Source organism: Diorhabda sublineata, chromosome 1 (assembly GCF_026230105.1).
Source record: "Diorhabda sublineata isolate icDioSubl1.1 chromosome 1, icDioSubl1.1, whole genome shotgun sequence".
In the NCBI taxonomy this organism is placed as follows: Eukaryota; Metazoa; Arthropoda; class Insecta; order Coleoptera; family Chrysomelidae; genus Diorhabda; species Diorhabda sublineata.
Window position 1 is genome coordinate 36,411,607 of NC_079474.1, and position 21,653 is coordinate 36,433,259.

Here is a 21,653-nt window from a genome sequence, read left to right on the forward strand (position 1 = left end):
GTTTGAAAAGTCAAAATCAAATATGAAGTACTTAACAAAGATTATACAACTTAATACAAAGAAATACCCTGGTTTACTTTTTAGATAACCAGTATTACAAAGCTGTAGATAGTATTGCCTATATTCAAAAAATGAATTGTTTGAAAAAATCTATGGAAACAAGTATACCAAACGATGATATATGTAATTATTTCGCCAGCCAATACAAATTTTAAACAATGCAACTTTCTGATTATAAAGCTATTTCATTAAGGAAAAAACATTTGAAACTTTGCAACTTTCTTAGTTTAATACGAAATTTACTGAAAATATTTTAAACGTTTTTATTGTTCTGAAATAAATGTGGTTTATGGGGATGACAGTTGATTATAAAATTTTTCTCAAATCAGTAAATTATTTATTAATTATCCGAAGATGATTATAAAGAAAATTGAATAAAGGCCGACATGTTGATAATTTTCATCTCAAATCATGAGATGGGAAACACTGCCTTGGCTATAGTATGAGAGCTAGCGGAACAGGATTTGATAACAATATTACACACGTTGATATAATTAGTTAACGGCATTGAAGTTGACATATTGGTGTAAGAATTTTGAAAAGGTTTAAGATATATACACAGGAAAAGGTCCCACCATTTGAAAAAACTCAATATTTTATTCCGAATTTGATTTTGATTATTCGTCGGTTTGTGTTAGATAACATTGTTTTTATATAGTATCATTTAGCTTTCATTTCTCAATTCTCAAAATTTTTACATATATTTTCTTGAATGAATGATTTGATTTTATGTCTATTAATTATCTTAGCACATCGTTGAAATTGATTCTATTAATTTATTATAAATATGCTCCCCTACTATTTGACGATGTTTGAAGTGCCCTCCTCATCATTTAATAGACTGTCGATGGCATGATATTGAGGTCGACCCACTAGCCTACTCGAGGTAGGGAATGAATGCCATGGTATGCAACCAATTCCATCGTAAAGCTAAAAGAGAAAATTAAATTTAATGGAATAGTTAGCGCCGTAGACTCAATGTAGTAGTTGAAAAATTTTTAAAGAAAAATGTAAGTATTTAAGAAGAGTATTACCAACGTATGGGAAATACAAACAAATCAAAAAGATTTACAGAATAATTTGGTCTTACCAATATGTGATGAAAAATATGATGAAACACTTCTTCAAAATTGCACTAACAAGGTAACATGAAATTTGTATTAATGTCCTTAGAAGTAGCTATTGCTCTTGGCTAATAATACATTTAACCCAACGCTGAATCCATTTCTAGAAGGATTCTTTTGAAATGGCTTTTATTTGCTCTGTAATAGCCTTCGTAGTATTAGAGAGAAAAAAGTTGCGCAAATATTATCGCGGAAGTGCTCCGTTCCATGGAATAATTTACCTAATGCAAAACTGTTATATTTTATTAAATAATAGGTCACATTAGTGCTGAATGAATGTAAATATTGAATGGAAAAGGCAGATGGCGTGGAAATTGGTCAATTAGATGGTGTGTAGTATGAATTTTTAGGTCCGTAATGGTAATATCTCGATTTCCTTGAATTTTGGATTAGGTCTGTTTTGTTCTTAGTGTGCTATATGGAAAAGCTTTCTGCAAGTGGGGTGCCACGATGGGTTAATGGCTTAATTTGGAAGAATATTTGGATACCTTCAAAGGTAATACAATAGCATTTTTCCGTTGATATTAAATTGGGTATACAATTATACCATGAAAATAAAAATACAATCGAAACAATGGACTTTATCTGAGGAACGTATTGGCAAGAAAGCAAAAACAGATCATAGTTACAGTCCAGTCCAGTCACATGATCAAGCTCTCTCTGATTACTTTCTGTTCTTAAACTTAAATAATGGCTAGGTGGGAAATCAAAAATTTGAAACTCGCTGTATTGAGTGTGTAGATTTTTAAAAAGGTTCTGTTGAAGAAGGAAAAGGTTTTTTTTGAGGTAAAATGAATTTTTCATTGAGGAGCCAAACAGCTCTAGTATTTATTCGCGTTCTCAACCTACCCGCGAGGTCCGCCGTTGCTGCTGGATAGATATGTCGAAGGCGGTTGCGATATTGCTGTCGCACACAGTCACGTCTTTTTTGTATTTGGAAAGAATGTTCTTCACTGAGATATGAATTTTTCACTCTCATCAAGACGAATTGATATGAAAAATACGGCAAATACAAATAATGTATATTCTGACGTTGAAAAAAAATTGGATTTTCTATTTATATATGAAAACCCATTAAGAAATCGTAATAAATGGAATGGTTCATGACCTTAATGAAGCAATTATGGATTTTGAAGTAGGAAGTGTTTTTGAAAATGCTTAAAGACTACCCAGAATAATATTTCTCATCGAAGTTTTTAATCAGATTATCTAGAGTACATTTTTTTAATAAAAATTTCATTCTGTAATTCCACCCACATTTCTAAAACAATTTTTGAGGATTACAACATGGAATGATTTTGCCCAAAAATGTTTCATTTAATTAGGTAATTAAATCTACATTTCGTATTACCTTTATATTCTAATTAAGATTGGTAAAAATTTTGGGTTGGTTGGATGCAAATGAGTTGATTGCAAATATGACACTTTTAATATATTTAGCATTATAGCTCATGGCTAAATAGACGATGTCCCTCGGTCGAAAAGAAAGATTGACAAAATAATTTTATAACTTTTAGAATTTATTCTATCTATACTTAAATATTGGGAAGTAATATGTGATATGGTTTTCATTGGTACAACTCTAAACCTCTGCAAATCATGCATTGTTGATGTTGATGATGAAAATATCCAAACTGATATTCATGATTAAGTGAATTGCGACTTTCGAGAATTGTGCCTTACATAAGCTAAAGTTGATGAACAGATTCGTTTTGTACTAACCGAGTTTTTGTTTATTTTCCCACAAATTTTAAATTGTTAACTAATCAAAATAAAAGTAAACGAATGTGTCAGGGGCGCTGCAATGCTGCGGAACTCTCAAAGAAGTTAAGAACTGAAAAAAATGGTAATGCATCATTTGAAAAATAATAATAATTTTAATACTCAACAGGCGCCTTGCAGTACCTTAACAAATATCTACAAGCGAAGGTAAAGTCGGCCAGTTGACTAATACACCTACTGTCCTATTCACGCCGTTGCTGATTATTTAACTGGAATAAACGAACATTTTCTGCGCTCTCTTTCTATGACCTACAATGACCCACGTTATAGTCCTGCCGGTGTAGAAAGGCGAGTGTTTAAGTGGAGAAGTTTGCTCAATTGAATCCAGCACAACGTTTAATACGGTGGGTAGATACGTGTAAATAGCTTTTTTCTATCTGGCTCTTCAGGGTCATTAGAGCTCAATAATATACGATAATAGAATGTGCGGGATTTTGTGCAATATGGAAGTCTTTTCTACTTTTTTCTACTCATAAGAAAAAAAGTTAGAATTAAAAACGAAAGTCATGACTAAGTTGGAAATGCGCGTCAGCTAGTGTAATTGTGAGTGTTGTTGTAGTGGTGGTGTAAACAGTGTAGTTTCAGTATGAAAGGCATTGAAGTTATAAAATATTATCATAGAAAAAACTGATATAAAAAATCTATTCAGGATATTTAAGAAAAGAATGATTGAATTTGTGATTGAAACTAGAGAATTCATTATATCCTTACTTTTTGGTGTCGACAAAGCTTGATAGGAAATAGAGGTTACTGGCTTAAAGGCTGATTCATAAACTTGAGCTCCCGTTTGCCGTTTACGTTTGCTGTTACAAAACCAAAAACATTGAAATGCATAAGACCATTCATAGTTGCTGTTTGACGTCACCGTCTGATGTTGGTGACTTTCAACAGCGAATTTTATCTTTTCTCGTCAGCCGTTCCTAGCAACTTACGTAGCAATAGAAAAGTCACGTGATTTTGTCTAACGCTCCCATTAAGAAAACCTCTTCGTTAATTTCCATAGTATTGTCCATAAATATAAAATATCACAAAAACAAAAATCAGTACTGACGTAAAAAAAAATAACAAAATTTAGGTTAACAGAAGCAAGTGAAGATTATAAATAGAGTCAATAGATGTCAAACAGAAAACGGAAAGTTAAGTTTATGTATCGGCCTTGAATATCTCAAGGCCGATTATCAGGTGCAACCAATATTATGATACAATTAGATTGTACTTATTAGTTAAATGTATAGAGGGGCTTAACAGAAATGTGTCGAAGAATAGGTATTGTCAAAAATCATTAATTGCATTAAATAGGTCTTTTAAGTAGTTGTAGTAGTCCGATGTTCAAAAGAACATTCAAAGAATCACATAATCTGTTACGGTGCATGTTTGGAGTCTATAATGAGCAAATAATTGAGGAAATTATTAATCTTTCTTTTTAGTGTTTATAATAATAATAATAGCTTAACACTACTAATAGGGTTGCACCGCAAACATGCTCTCTAGATCCTTTTGTTGCGGTGGATCAGTCTCCATAGTTCATATCTACATGTCATGTTGCTTATTTCCCTACACAATTTCCTATTTCTTGTGTTTTCCTATTAGTTTATAACTCCTAATCTGCTTAGGTGATCTCCCACCTTTTTAACCATTTTGTCCTAAGCCTGCCGCGTCTTTTTATACCATCGGGATATCATTGCATCTTATTGAATGCTATAAATTTTATTCCTTCTCTAACCCATGCCTAAACCACTTAACTCGCTGAGCTTTAATTTTTTTTACAACATCTTCGCCGATGATTTCGTCAGTCATTTTTTATTAGTGTCATTGTTTCAGCTATATTGATCTTTCTCCAGCTTAGGCAGTTCCAAGTGAAAGCGAATGGTACTTTGTCAACTAAGCACGAGGTTCTTAGAGGAGTACCTCAAGGGTCTGTTCTTAGTCCCCTTTTCTTTGTGATCTACATTCTTTGCTGATTATACAAAGATTTTTGCCAAGTCAGCTTCGGAGAGACAGTTACTCCAAGACGGCTTGCACACAGTAGAGGAATGGACAAACACCTGGAAAATGAAGCTCAATGAAACAAAATGTAGTGTTCTACACATTGGTTGAAACAATCCCAGAAGAGTTTATACACTAAACGGTGTGGAGATTATTACAGTTAATCAGTAATGTGATCTTGGAGACTTAATAGAAATCTATAAAATTTTTACAAATATCTACACTTGCGATTTGGACATTTTCCATGTGAATACAAATCAGCAGTTAAGAGGGCATTCAAGAAGATTATTTAAGGAAAGAAACTGCAAGTTGCCTCGGAAGAACTTTTTGACAAACCGTTTAGTATATATGTGGAATGCATTAGAAGAAGAGACAGTGATTGCTGCAAATACAAACATTTTCAAAAACAGACTTGATGCTGGACACTCAGCTACAAACAATCAAATTGTGCACTAATTTTAGTAGACTGAAAAGTGTGAACAGTATTCTGAAAAACTTTTAAATTTATAAAACAATAGTTTCATCGGTTTTTTTAACCGCCTACTATTATCAAACATAATCTTGTTTCGTTCGTTTTGTGAGTAGTTTACTTTTCAATACTGTCCTATTACTACGGAAGGCTCCATTCGTATTAATTTTTTTTCTTCAATCACAGTACTGTTGTCACATCTATTATTGATTCAGGTACTTAAAGTTTTCTATTTCCATAAATTCATACTCGCCAACTTTCATCTTTTCCTGTAGATATTGCTTTCCAAATACCATTATGTTTTTTTGTTTTCATTGATTTTTAAACCCATCCGTTTTTCCATCTGTAACTATCTCGTTTAACATTGTCTCCATCTTCTTTTGGTTTCAATTACTATATTATCAGCGTAAGCTATTTGTTCAACTCTTGACCATATGAATTTTACTCATTGTGTATTTAAATGTTAAGTTGAATAGTATTTCAGATAGATGTGTTGACGATTGAATTGAATTGAACCTAATGTGAACTTAATTTCTAAAAGATACTCGGTACAACAATTTTAACTGCTATATTTTATTATTATAGGTCCATGGCTTGAAGTCTCTCTACTGGTTTTCTCCAATTTCTTTTGTTCACGGCTGCATTGCGCCAGTTCGCTATCCCTAACTTCTGTAAGTCTTCGTTAAATTTATCTAGTCATTTTCCACGTGGACGCCCTCTTCTTCTTTCAGGGCCTTCTCCACTTATTAAGCTTCTTTTAACATATCTGTTTTCTTCCCCTCTGGCTATATGCCCTAACTTTTTTCTCTTACTATATAGCCGATAACTGCTTGATCATATAACCTTTTAATCTCTGCATTCGTTCTTGTTCCACTCGTATCCCTCCAAAAATTTTTCTCGACACTCTTGTCTCCCATGCATTTAGTCTGTTTTCCTCTGTCTTATTCATGACCCAGCATTCACTACCATTTAATACCGTAGGTTGTATAACTGTCCTTTAAATTCTTAGCTTCGTTACCCTTCAGATATCTTTGGACCTTAATCGGTTTCCTAGACCTCTATCTGTTTTATTGCCTTCACCAATCTTTGGTTGAATTCTTCAATTTCGTCCACTTTACTTGTTACCGTCACTCCCAAGTATTCAACCTCTTTCACTCTATGGAACTGGAGCTCCTTGTTTTGCACTGTTGTGATTTTTAAATCTGTTTTAGTTATTTAGAACATTTTTGAAAATTTAAAAAATTTACTTATCTTTAAAGACAATAAGAATAGAGTAGTAGAGTATAGTAATGACCATGGTAAAGATGTAAAGTAGTGCTTGGTGATTTAGATTTTTCTAGTGTGACAACCGTTCCAACAAATAATAATTTCAGTACGGAAGACTATAAAATCAATGGAAATTCGATTAAGACGACAAACATTTTACAAGGTAAGTGTTTTGTAAACATTGCAGTACATCCAAATTTCTTTTTCCTGAGCCATCACTGGAATAGGAATATTATGATTAAGTATAAATCGTAATTGGTGGCGACACGTGCGTAAGACATGCAATCGCATGACAAAATCATTCTTTATTCAATGAAATGTTTCAACTATCTAGAGCTTCAAGTTGATTAGTCATTAGTTATTCCTTATTTTGTCTTATTTGGATGTTTTTCTTAGAAATATCATCTCTGTATTTTGATCCAGTTAATATTTATTTTAGTATTTCCTTTTTCGCTAGAAAGTGTGTCTTAATTGCGTTGAATAATCTTCCAGTTGTTCTAGTCCTCTCGTTTATTTCTTGTTCCAGTCCTCCATATTGTACTCGTGTCATATCACATCTAGAGCTTTATTTTTTATTCTTCTAATTTTATGTTATGTGTCTTCTCCTTTCAGCTTATTAGTTCTTGAATATTTTCATATTCATTTAGATTATTAATTGTTTTCTCATTTTTGACTAGAAATATGAATAGCAATCCTCGTATGTTTTGCTCATTTCTCAATTGAAAAAAAAAGGAAAATATATTCCTGATTATCAACGCACGTCTTTACACAGACTGCAAATATTTTTTTAATACGAGGGAGGGTAGGTCGAAACTTTTTGATGAAGACGGAAAAGTCGGAAAACCAGAATCAGTCTCAGTTGATTTCACCCTTCTTTCGAGTGTAGTTCACGGTGGTGATAGCGTGTAGGGGGAAGACCTATTGAAAACACCATCAACAGGTAGGGTTGTTCGTATAATAGATTTTTTATATAATTCAGTTACACCTTGCATGTTGTCTAGTCGTAGCGGGGGCGGTGATATATTTATTTTTATCTCGAGTTGATAAGGTGATGTAATATTTAAGAAGATCAAAAAAACCTAATGGTATAATAAGCTATCGTGAATATAGGTAATTTCAATTTAAATTATTAAAAATTTACTCTACAAAATTGTACAATCAATTTGCAACTTATCAATTGTAGCTTTGAAAGGACACACCGGTATGAATTTTTTGTTATGTCATGGTTAGTATTAGTATATGTTATTTCACTTTTTCATGGATATTTATGATTTTTTAATTTATTATAATGTTATAATGCTCGTCGTATTTAAAAGGCATTGAAATTATCACAAAATACTTTATTTATAGTAGTAGTTCTAGTAGTGTTTTATACTTTTAATTATTTAAATATTTAAATAATAAATTATATCTTTGCTATTTTGATATTGAAATAATTAAATCATAGGTAAGTTAGACGTCATATATATTTGTAATGCTCTGTTTCAATCATATTTTTTTGAATTATTCATATCTTATCAAATTAGCTTGGATAGCTCTGTAGGTCTTTTAAAAAATAGACAATTTGTTGTTTTTCTATGTGTTAATCTAATGTAATCTACTGCAGCTTAGCTATATGTCACTTTGGACCATGAGCCCTGAAGTTTTTTTATTGACTTTGGTGAATCTTAATTCGTTATTAAATGGAACAAATTGTGAAAATATATATATAAAAGAAAATAGCATATATTTCGAGATATGAGAAAACTACAAGTTTTTTACAATCAAAGTAATCACAATCTACATCAATATACTTTTGTAACATAAGCTCCATAATAAAAAGCTTGAAGTCTTTAAATAATCGTTAAAAGAATACTCTCAAAAATTGATGAATTATCTCTTATTTTATATCGTTCGTCGTGAAACGTCGACCACGTAAATGTTTCTTTAGGTTGCAGAATAAACGAATATCACACGTGGCCAAATAAGGTGAATTCAATAGAATGGCTGTTACCTTATTTTCTCGTGAAACTGTTTTCTGTTCAGTTTCCCAATGTTTTAACAAATTTTCTTCGACATTAAGTACTATAAAAACATTAAATAGCAAATTTTCTTTATTATAAATACCCTCCTCTTTTGGGTATTTATGATATGGTGAAAATTTTTCCGGAAGTTCAGAATAATGCTCAATTCATGAGTTCCCGTTACAGATTCATTCGAAAGATTTTAATCAAATGCTATTAATAATTATCAATTATCTAAGGATAAATTTGATTTAGCTCTAAAAAGATCTTCAAATTCCATTTAAACAATAATTCATTTTATTGCTACCAATACATTTACCAAATAATTAATAGAATATGTCGAGTATACATGTCAAATATTATTTTCCTATTGTTACAATGCACTTAATCCAATGGGATGGCTTCCATCATTTTTGTCGTAGAATTCTCATTGTTAGAAATGATTCCTAGCTAGCACATGTTTTATTTTTATTTTCGAGAAGAGCTTTAATTCGTATGGTGCAAAAACTAGTGAGTTAATTGCTTATGGAGAAACACGAAGACTTTAAACGCCCGAAAACTCAAAAGCGAGATGTGATACATTAGCGCAACGTTTCTTAAACTGTGCTCCGCAGACCCCCAGGGCTCCGTGGAAACCATTCAAGGGCTCCGCGAAGCTTGCTTGATTTTATCATGATATTTCATCTTGACCGCTAAATAATCGTTTATTCAAAATATTATGTGAGGACATGGGAAGTGTACATACATCCCTTTTGAATACGGTAAGTCCGATGGATTCTATCACGTATTTTTGAACTAAAGGACGATTTCCGTGGATTTCTTCTGAAACAAAATTTTGAGTTGGAAGATCGATTATTATATTTGAGCAACAAAATAACTGAACTTTATTTAACTCTACAGGGCAAACTGGCGAATGTATTTTCTGCACAAGAAAAGGTTATTGCTTTTAAGAAAAAAATAGGATTCTGGTAGACTTGTGTGATCTCCAACGACTTGGACTGTTTTCCATCTGTGAAAAGCTTTTTAGAAGATGCTGGTGTCGAAAAGAATGAAATATTCACACTTAGAAGGTTTGAGCTACGCCTTTTTCTATTCTATTTTCCTAAGGAACAAGATATCAAATATCAAAATTCATTGTGGGTTGAAAATCCTTTTAGTATCCACACAAAACGTCTACCTGGTCAACGTAGGAATTAGAGAATTTTATAGAAATCACAATTATTCATCGTTAGTAGAAAATTTTAAATTGGAACCGTTAGACTACATGTCTGGTGTAGTTTGAAGAATATATATCCCAATTTGTCAAGAAAGGCCGTGTCAACCCTTTTACCATTTGCGACTACCTTTATGTGTGAAGCGGGGTTCTCCGCTTATGAATTTTCTATAAAAATAAATACCGCAACAGATTAGATTCCGAACCTGACATGAGAATACAGCTCTCATACATAAAACCTAATATTAAAAAAATCTGTGAAAATAGAAAGCAATATCATTCATCTCATTAATATTTTTGATTGAATTGATTTCGAAATAAAATTTTTAAGCAAATAACAATTCTAAGTAATTATAAATACTTTTATTTCAAATTAATCATTAAAACCATGGAATTGACGAGCACCAAGGGCTCCGCGGAAAAAGTAGACATTTAAAAGGGCTCCACTCATCAAAAAGTTGCTGCATTAGCGCATTGTCAAATTGAAGAAAGCCATTGGCCTATAATTAATATTTCTTCGCATATTGATTCGTAAATTCGCTAATAGTTTTCCATTGAGTTTTAGATAAAACACCAAAAACAATTATGTCTATGAAATCCGGGTCTGTGTGAAGGCGATCTTCAGTAAGTTTGTCTTTCGATTCATAAATTCAAACTCTGAAAAAATTTTCATTATAGTTTTTACCTACTTTTAACTGACTAACTATTTTTGAACTTCCTTATCTTTAGACGACCCATTTCCACTTCCCAATCGCTCATACTACTAATAACTAGTCTTTAAAGTTACTACGTTATCACCATAGACATATTGTAATAATTAGTGGGGGTGTATTAGACCATTTTTTCGAAACATTTAAAACAAAAATTAATGCTTAGTATTGTTCAAGATCCACGCTCCATGACAGACACTGCAGGCACCCTCTAAAAACGGATATATTAGCAAACTGAACAGTTCAAAATGATCACTGCTTTTCTAATACAATAGAGTATGAGACATTATATTTAAAAGTGGTTGTTTTATCAATTGCCACTTAGGCAGGTGTCGTATTGGCCACTTTAGTGAATCATTTCATAGACTAATAGCTTTTTAGCCAATTGTTAGCAAAATAGCTTAAAGTGTTTTACTACTAAATAAAAAAACTATATTTTCAAGAGCCAGTTAGTAAACTGTGTAGCCTCTTCACTACAAAATATCTTTGCAATGATTCATTTAATTTGAAGGAAACTACATTAACATACATTAATACAGAATAAAGTAAAGTAGATAAAGAAATGGAGAGTAGAAATTAATATTATTGTGATTTGTAACGTTTTTTTCATTTAGTTTACTATACATGGTATTTATTATAGTTATTAGTTATTCTTAGATTACTTATTTTTTTTATATGTCCAGGGCTTACCGTTTACCGGCTTATAAGAACGTTTTAAAATGACGACACTTAACTATTCCCTTTTATAATTAAGGAGTCGGTATTTACTGCCTACCTCATTTAATGCTGATTCTTGAACACTCCATTTAAAATACCCATAAAAACATCCGCTTGAAATTGAATTAATGTACTGAAAAATTTTGGAATTTGAAACGTCTTGCTAAATACATTCTCTTTACTTATTTGAACGATTTAACACGTTGGATGCCGATCACACAGATCTCCTGTTCTGAAAAATACACTAGTACTCTAGTCAGTAATGTCTTGTGAGAAATTTACAAGGCATTTTTAGATCCTTGTGACTCGTCACTTTATGAATTTTTAGAGTTTTCTATCTTAAATACAAACAAGCAAGATATTATAATTAGAATCGCTAGATGAGTCACATTATGTTTCAAATATGACACGAATTGTTGTGATAGTTAACTCGTTATTTTAATCGATTGAAGTTCAAACTCTACACATTCCTTAAGATATATTTCAATGTCGTTTACAAATACGAGCAATATTTTGAATATAGCGCTGGCCAACATGTTATCAATATGGCGTTCATTCATAAAACCATCACCATTGACCACTGAGATGGTGAAACTGAGATGGAGATAGTCAAAGAAGAAGCATTCAGCAATGCCCACAGGCTAATCTAGACAGTAAATCTAAAGCCAGGAAATCTGATAGGTCTCCTAAGGAAACCAATAGACCAAATGCATATCATTTTAGACAAATAAACCCCAATCGATAATTAAAGAACGCCATCATGGGTCAACAAAAATTTTCCGCAAGCTTCAAATGTATCTCTCACACAAACCGTTCGAAGCTAGCGTAAGGAGCTGGACTCACTCACCATTTTTCAGGTAGAGTTGCTAGCAATAAACAAATAGAGTGTTTAGATAGAAACCTCTCTAAAAAGCACATCTACATTCTCTCAGATAGCCAAGCGGCCCTGAATGTTCTGCTATCGAGAGCATGTCCAAACTAGTTTAGAAGTGTAAACAAACTTTAAAAGCACTAGATAACATAAACAAAGTAGCTCTAATGTGGCTTCCAGGCCACTAGGGTATACCAGGAAATGAGGAAGCAGATAGCCTTGCTAAAAAAGGGGAACGACTCGATACCTTGGATCAGCGTCCTACTATGGACACACGAGAGAGAACCTTTCCAGACCTAAAAGACAATCCAAAAGACTCATAACCATATCAACTAAGAAGTTCGAAGAACAATTCATGATAACCAAAAACGACATGAAACTGGTTGTCGGACTGCCCCATCAAATACCACCTTAAGACGATGGACATGGCAGAGGACGACAACTGCCGATTCTGCTAACAAGCTGTGGAAACCTGCGAATGTACTGTCAATTTCTCTAAAAGGCTTAAGTATCTTGAAGGAGTAGTACTAAAACCTAGGAAAGTCGAACACAAGAACCCCAAAAAATAGCCTCCTTTGGGAGGAGTCTATGTATTTTGGAAGCAGAACAATAAGATGTAGAATCTTAGGTATAGGTGCAGATTAGCTGTAAAGCCAAAACGATACCCCAAAACAATCAACAATCACATTTTCATAATTCAGCTGCAGACTAGGCCTGAGTGACAGCTTATTTCACTGTGTGAGTAGGGAAAGATTACATCTACGTGTTGGAAGAATACGGTTAGCAGTTTTCTTTTTTTTTATAAGAGATTTGAAAATGAATAAAGAACTGATGAATGGACCTTCTGGAATAAAGGAGCCAAACAAAAATATTCGGGATCTCAAATTCGCGCCTGCTGTTTTACATTTATTTGCCGAATGTGCATACTAACTATCTCTTTATGAGATAAACAATTTTTCTTTTAAGAGCACAAATTTTACTTATTATTTACTTTCACCTTATTTGCCTGTACTAAAATGGGTTGTACAACAGTTCAAACTCTTTAATCTTTTTAACTGTGCTATTTATTATGAAGTTACAATAAGTGTTCAAAATGAGTACCATTCACTTCCATACAATGGTATAATCTATTTTGAAATGCCTCTCTGACATTGCTTAATACGGCTGGATTTAATTGTCGACATTCATTTTCTATCCTCTCTCGTAAATCATCCAGAGATTCTGGTTGGGTAGCATAAACTTTTGTTTTTAAATACCCCCATAAAAAGAAGGGGTGTTAAATCCGGTGACCTAGGTGGCCACTCCATCATCTGCCCCCTTCTACCTATCCAACGACAAGCATAGCATAGTGTGGAGGAGCTTGTTGAAATACCAGTAAATCTTCGGAAAGGTTATCATCATTTTCTATTATTGTTGTAATACGTGGGTCAACCCCTTCCCTGAGTAACTCAAGATATGATTCACCATTTAAATTTCCGTTGATGAAGAAAGGTCCGACAATGTGGTCACCTAGGATACCACACCAAACGTTTAACTTTTGGGGATGTTGTGTATGGAATTCACGCATAATATGTGGATCACTTTCAGCCCAATATCTACAATTATGCCTACTTACTAAGCCATTTAATGACCATGAGCATTCATCAGAAAAGCAAATATTGTTTAACAATTGTGGATTGTTATTGATAATTTGCGTCATTGATTCGCAAAACTCTAGACGACGATCAAAATCATCTTCATTCAACTCGTGCACCAACTTAACTTTGTATGGGTGGTACTTGAATTTATGTAGAGCTCGGAAAACTGTAGAAGATGAAACACCGATCGCTCTACTTATTGTTGACAACGATTGGGGTTGTTGAGCCTCTAAGCTGACTTGCCCTAAAATTGCCACTTGGATTGCTTCGTTATTTACGAGTCCCTCTCGCTTATGCACTTTTTGCAAACAGACCCTGTTGTGGTAAATTTCTCCATCAGTTGAATTACATACTTATGAGTTGCATGTCTTCCGCCTGTAATTCGTTAAATATTCTAACAGCAGCTCTTGCACAATTATTATTTTGGTAGTATAAACCTACAATTTCAATTCTTTCTTGCAAAGAGTAAACCATTTCAGAGAAACAAAATAAATAATGTATCAAATTACACTATCAATAGTGACTACAAATTCTAGTTGACAATGTCAAACTTTAATAAAAAGTAGAGTTTTTTGTTGTTTGGATTTTTTAAGTAGAATAAATAGCACAGTTAAAAAGATTAAAGAGTTTGAACTGTTGTACAACCCATTTTAGTACAGGCAAATAAGGTGAAAGTAAATAATAAGTAAAATTTGTGCTCTTAAAAGAAAAATTGTTTATCTCATAAACTAACCACTTTAACTTACCAGTATTATACATTTTTGAAATCAGCTCAAAGAGGAGTATCCAAATTTTACATAAAAATATGAAAAGTAATTTAAAAAAATAAAGGGGATGCTCCTAGGGGTGAGGGGGTGGCTTTTCCAGTAAGTTTAAATAAGCCATAATGCTTGCCCCTTCCAACATAAATTGACGTGTTTTTAGAAAAAATCCATTTTTCTAAATACCAGTATTACAAAAGTTATTAAAGGTGGATACTTTTATCTGAAAAGCACTGTATTTTAACAGTTAACTAGTGACTGCTGTAAGGTAAAGAATTAAGCGAAGGAGTTTTCTAAGAGCCCAGATTACTCAGTGAAAGCCGATAACCGAAGACGAATTATGTTTTGGGATTTTTTATTATATACGGAATAATAATCCAACGGATAAACACATTAATAACATAGATAATGTATAATTTAACTTATTTTTTGGAAAATATGGGTCAAAACCATTTTGACTTTTACTAAGACGATTTCACTTCGTGACTAATGTCTAACCTCCAACAGAGCAGTGAGACGTCCGGTGTTAATTGATTTTAATAAAAACAGAAAAATAGATATCCGACATCTCCATAGGTTTGAAATGTGGAAGTATGTATTCAGAAAAAGTAACTAACGATAAAGTATTGAGAGAAATAATTATTACAGTATTACTTTTTATAAAAAGAAGACAACTTCAGATTCTGGGACAAGCTATGGGAGGACAGAAGTATCTTCTACTCCAGCTAAACATAGAAAGAAAAACCGCGGAAGAAAGAACGGTACAAAGATGACATAGTTGCTCCAATAATCCAATATTTTGAGCCAAATTCGGATTTCCATGATCCTTGTCAACCTTCAGAAAGAAAAGAAAAAAGCACATTAATAAAAAAATAAAAATAATAATAAAATATCTTTTGTAAAATAGTTTTCTATATAAAACTTTAACGAGGATTTATATCTTCTGAGAAAATTATGAAACGAAGAAATAATTTTCTATGTTCAATTATAATACACAGTGAATTTACATTTTTTAGGTCTACACTTTATGAGGGGAACCAAGTCTGAATCAATCAATGATATTTTGTTGGTATTACTTATGTTTTGATACAAACTTCCACCTTAAAACAACTTGTTTATTCTAGAAAAAGATCAAACTTACATTCATATTTATAATAGTAGAAAGATAGATATTGACTTGACCGTCGGTAAAAAATATTTTTTTTAATAAAAAGTATACTATATTACTTCTAGTACCTCCCAGAATATATGTACAAAGTTTCAAGATGATTCGTCAAGTAGTTTTTGCGTGGAAGCGTAACAAACATCCACGTTTTCACATTTATAATATAAAGTAAGGATATCATATTTTTCCCTCAATCACTTTAATGTTGTAGGAGGTTAAATATTATTTTTTATTTTATGTTTATTTTTTTCAAAACGACCATTTAATAATTAAATAAATATATTATTGAAAAAAAAATTCACGCAGCTCAAAGTTCTATGACCAGCAGTAAATGTGTTCAAAGATGTAACAGGAGGATGCTATTCGTAAGTTGCTAGTTGTAAATGTGCCACACGTAAAAAGACATCTTTCGACTATCAAGAAATTAAAGGAGCTCAATCGGAAAATCATTTAACGTACCTTAAAAATTAATTGCCTTCAAGCCATACATATAATTTGATTGTAAAAAGCTGCTGAAACGTTGGGACTATTATACTCTTAACAATACTTCCTGGAAGATATTCAAAGGAGTTTAAAAATTGTTTGTGTAACTTTTGTGTAATTATAGTTCACTATTTTACCCTAGCATGGATCGTTAGATAAAGGATAAAGCAAGAGAATTGAAACTTCCAGTTCAACATAGAGTATTTAGCTATTGTGAACGAGGAAAAAAAATTGAACATGAAGTTTATAAGCGGGTTTTGAAATGATGTGGAGAATTTTAAGCAAAATCTGTTTATTTAGTAAAATGTTGATAAAATATATTGAGCATAATAGACTAACTTAATTTTGAAATTCCGTACAAAAATGTCTTTTTCCTAGACATTAGATAGGAGGGCTCAGCAGAAATGTTTTGAGAGTATCCAGGAAAAATACACAACAGAAGATAGCATATCGAATAAAAGTCTTCTATTCTATAAATGTTCTTAGAGACACTTTCAAATTTTTTGAAAAATACTTTATTCGCAATAACACAAAGAACTCTAAATTTACTGACCTAATTTATTTGATTTCTGTTGGAAACCGCTGACCGGAAATTATATGTCTCCACTCCATGTACATTTTCATTTGCAAATGACCAATTGACGTGTGTGGTCCAAGTCTCCTTACCTGTCATGATTTTAGTATTGAATTCCGATGTCTGTTGTATGAATATTAAAGCACCCTCTTGTATCGCACTTTTATGGTGGTCTGTAAGCAATTTTGGTAATCATCTCTATCAAAATTTGTGATAGTCTAGGTTTTGTTTGCAGATTAGTAACAAAATTTCGTGAAACTTATGCCAAACTGACCGAATACTCTGTTATAGTGGTGTTCGACCATTTATAACCTGCAATTCCCATACTTAATGTGTGTCTGTAGTGTCCACACGCTTGTTGATAAATTACCAGAGTTTTTAGTTTATTTGCCAATACAAACCGTATTTACCAATGATGTAATATTCAATAACATTTTGAAACTCAAAAATGCGGTCAGCTTGGAATTGTCGGAAAGAATCTGTTTCAGTAATTTGTTCTAGGATGGACACTGACGAATTTCGCCATATTGGGAAAAACATGGTAGATTACATATGCAGCTACATGGAAAATATTGATACAAGAAGAGTGACTCCAAATATCGAACCAGGTTACCTTAGAAAATTACTACCTGGTGACGCTCCAGAAAACCCTGAAGATTGGGAAAAAATTATGGATGACATCGAAACGAAGATCATGCCAGGAGTCACACATTGGCAACATCCAAGATTTCACGCTTATTTTCCAAGTGGAAACTCGTACCCTTCCATTCTTGGAGATATGCTATCGGCTGGAATAGGTTGTATTGGGTTTTCTTGGGTGAGTGCCGCTTGTATCTTCACGACAGTATGACATCTTAGGTTTCTAGTTTAAATGTTCTACTAAATACTACCTCCTGCGTTATAAAAAATAGTTCTACTGAGTCAATTTACATTTTTTAAACATTTATCTTCGCCATTGTGAACCTCTTATGTGATACATCGTGTTCCAATAATAGTTTCTAGTAGGTAGTTTCTAGTAGCAGCTATTCTCAATATGATCTTCAAAAGAGATAGTAGATGCAAATTTTTAGATAATAAACATTTATAATGTTAACAGGCAGCCAGCCCAGCGTTAACTGAACTGGAAACGATAGTATTGGATTGGTTGGGTAAATAAGAAGAAAGAAAAATTTATATATGTTATTCAAATTTATTGTGACTTTTAGGTAAAGCGATAGGACTGCCGGATCAATTTTTAGCGTTTAAAGAAGGTAGTAAAGGTGGAGGAGTTATACAAGTACGTATTTTCATGACACTTTGTGCAAAGCTATGTAAAAAATACTTTGTTTTAAATGTATATAACTTAGTAAATTTTTTTTAAAAGTCTTCTATTCTACAGACATCTGCTAGTGAGTGTGTCCTAGTTTCTATGTTGGCGGCAAGGGCTCAAGCAATTAAAAGATTGAAGCAACAACATCCTTTCGTCGAAGAAGGTTTACTCCTGTCGAAACTCATGGCATATTGTTCCAGAGAAGCGCATTCATGCGTGGAGAAAGCCGCTATGATTTGTTTTGTCAAATTAAGGATTTTGGAACCGGACGAGAAGTCATCTTTGAGGGGAAAAACACTTTTAATGGTAAGTTTAATAAAAAATCGGTACTGTCCGAAAAATATTCTATCAACTTATAAAATTAGATAAGTAGTTTGCTATATTAATATAGATATTTTCTACTTTTATAGATTTTTCCTTCGAAATTTGAATCATTAAGCAATATATATGCCGCAGATATTTATGGTTCTATTCATTATATTATACAAGGGAAAATTCTCTAATATCCTTTTAATATTGTTTTGATAAACATTTTTCATAGCATTGATCTAAATTTTTTTAAAATTTTTACTCTTTTGGTATAATAAGAAAAATTAGCTCTGATACAATAACAATTTGTGTAAATGAATGATAATAGCTTAATTCAAAAAATAAATGGGAAAAAGATACGGGATTCCCTAGTCGTTAAGATTCAAGCCTCAAAAACGTCTATTGAAAAAACCATCAAACATCAAGACACCATTAATATTCAATTATTTTATATCAATATTAGTAATATGACTAATAACATGGGTGGGTGGTAAGGAATCTGAAAAAAAAATTGGCAAAAAAGACGAGATTTGAACATATAAAAAATGTCTTTATATTCACGAAAACCGATTCCGGGTAATATGGGCTATTATTATTCTATCTAAATGAATAGGTCTTCAAAAATGGGTTTTAAAATCTGTTTATTGTTACTAAGAACTATAAAATTTATTATTTGGAGGAAGTGTTAATAAAATTATATTTAGGATTTTTGGAATTATGTGAATCTGAACACATTTTATCTTAATTTAATTATTAGATTGAATTTAAAGATATATTAGTGCAGTTTAAAAACCATGCCTCACACGTTTCAGATTCCTAATAATTCCTCATCTATAACAAATTTCATATTGATCATAATGAAGGAGATTATTTAGAGTTGTGTGTATGAATCTACGTGTAATTCAAAAATCATACGCCCCCAGGTGTAATACTCTGGATTACCGTAGTTTCTTCGGCCAAAACTCTTGTTAATATTAGTGTATTATTGATACATCTTTGATTGCAGATTCCCAGGAGTATATTTGCCTGTCTCCTCCCTTGTAGATTATTCCATAAACTGATTTTTCTCCTATCAACATCCTTTTCTAGTGCTTTGTATATCGCCCTGTAACCAATTCCACAGAAGGTCTCAGATCTTACAAAAGGCTTAGCCACCCTTACTTCACCAAATCTGTGTGCTATTTAGTTTTCCTCCACTATGTGCTCGAGAGCCCAATGGAGGGTAATTTTATCCTTTTTGTCTAATCCATTTAACTTGTCTAGGCAATTTCAGATCAGCTTGGATCTTATGACATTGGAGCTTAGAGCTTTAATGGTAGGTTGGCTATCGATAGAGGTGATAATCTCCTGTTTGTGACAATTCCTTTTCAAGTTGAAATTAACACATTTTTCAATTGCTTAAATTTCTGCTTGAAAACATCTTTTAAAGTGTTCCGTTTTGGGTGTGTACACTCCTATTTAAGTTTTGTCGTTTTTAGAGAGTTCTTTAAGTTTTTTTTCTTATGGGTCGGAAAGACGCTCGGTGTAAACGTTATAGGAGTATGGGATTTCTATTTCGCTAAAAATCTACCTTCGAAAACTACTGGAATAATTCTCTAAAGACATTTCTTTTGAGTATCACACATAGTTGCATACTTTAATGCATATTATATAGTGTTAATTACGTTTTCTTTCTGTAGTTAGTAATGTATCGCATTAGGTAGGTGTTGGTGTGCTTTGTTCGAAGATTGAATGCTATGACGATTTGTGTCTTATTTACCCCTATGAATTTACGTTTTTTTCTCACTACTGGTTCTATTTTCTAATTTTAAAAGCTATTTACTGGAAAATCTACAATATTAGTTCAGATTCAATGTCAAACTATTTTTAAGTTACGAATTAACATTAGTGTAGTTTGGATTACTGTATGAACACTCTTAATAAGACGCATCTGCACGTGTTGTGGGGCCAAAATCCACCGAAGCTTTGCACCGCAAATAATGTGTATTGAAAGATTGATTTATACAGACAAACCAAATTATTAAATTATTATTGAAAAACTAATTATATAATGACAAACGCATGTTTTATCCGTCTTTTAAAATTATTATATAATATAAATTTTGAAACAGAAGAGACCTAAAATCAAGACGATTTAGAAACATATATAAAAAGTCTAAGAAATAAGAAATTGATATGAATTCAAGAATGAATCGTTCTGATTTAAAATGTGTTATTATGAAGATATTATCAAAGAAAGAATTATTAGATTCTCCTGTCTAAAATAATAATTGAAAATATCTTTGATTGATCTTGATGTACCCTTGAAAATGGGTCCAAGCGAAAAGTTTCCATTTAACCGTACTCTACTAATTTTTCTTGAGGGTGTATTTTCAAACTCTCAGCCTTCGTTACCTCCATACCTTGGTTGAAAGTACTTCCAATATCAATTGCAGATTATAAAAATTTATATAAAAACCCTTGCCGACAATTTTGTTTGATGTACCATAGGCGTAGATATCTCATTTTATAAATTTATTATTTTTATAAATATTTATATATATATATATATATATATATATATATATATATATATATATATATATATATATATATATATTATACGAGAAGGTACTCGTTAAAAGGCAATCGAATCATTATAAATTGGACGCTATTATACGCCGTTATTTAGACATATGCACATAATTGTAGTTCTACTTGGAAAAAAAATTATTTCTCCTCGTTAACTTGTTACAACTGAATATTAAACGTAAATAGACGAGTAAAATGCACCTGCCTATAAGGGCGTGAACGGAGCCCTTTTTGTACCCCATTCGGTTTTTTTCTGGAAAACAAAATTTCAAAGCAAAAACCATAGAGGAAAATCAATTCTTTGCAAATAAAACAAAAAAAATCATTTCAATTCAAAAGTATCTCTTAGTACCTTGGATTAAAACCGTTCAATAATAGGTCGAATGATAGCATTGTATACTAGGAGCTTGTTCGGAGGGATAATTGCGACCTACGACCAAGCAACCCCTAGTGCTTGCTGAACTTTAAACCCAGTTGTTTCCTTTTTTTCCATATAAGTGTTCTTTCTGTTAATTTAGTATCGAGATGTAAACTATAAAATGATAGGAAAAGTCGTTTTGGGCGGCAAGAATAGAAGAAAGAAAAATAGCTACAAAAAGGGTCAAACATATAGGGGAAATAATTAAATATAAGTTGTTGCTGG

General features: G+C 32.2%; 1 protein-coding gene across 4 annotated transcripts in view; it reads left to right on the forward strand.

Moving 5' to 3' along the window:
* The first annotated feature begins 7,538 nt into the window (after positions 1-7,538).
* Positions 7,539-21,653, forward strand: part of LOC130440428 (tyrosine decarboxylase) — a 41,938-nt gene continuing 27,823 nt past the window's right edge. For 2 of the 4 annotated variants that reach the window (XM_056785431.1, XM_056792484.1), the window contains exons 1-5: positions 7,539-7,627; positions 17,323-17,638; positions 17,918-17,969; positions 18,027-18,097; positions 18,200-18,436. In XM_056785431.1, the coding sequence (XP_056641409.1) occupies positions 17,324-17,638; positions 17,918-17,969; positions 18,027-18,097; positions 18,200-18,436 (675 nt within the window). In that variant the 5' untranslated portion in view covers positions 7,539-7,627; position 17,323. Of the gene's footprint in view, positions 7,628-7,664; positions 7,798-17,322; positions 17,639-17,917; positions 17,970-18,026; positions 18,098-18,199; positions 18,437-21,653 lie in introns of those variants that run through there. The other 2 variants (XM_056777491.1, XM_056791689.1) reach the window with 1 other exon arrangement.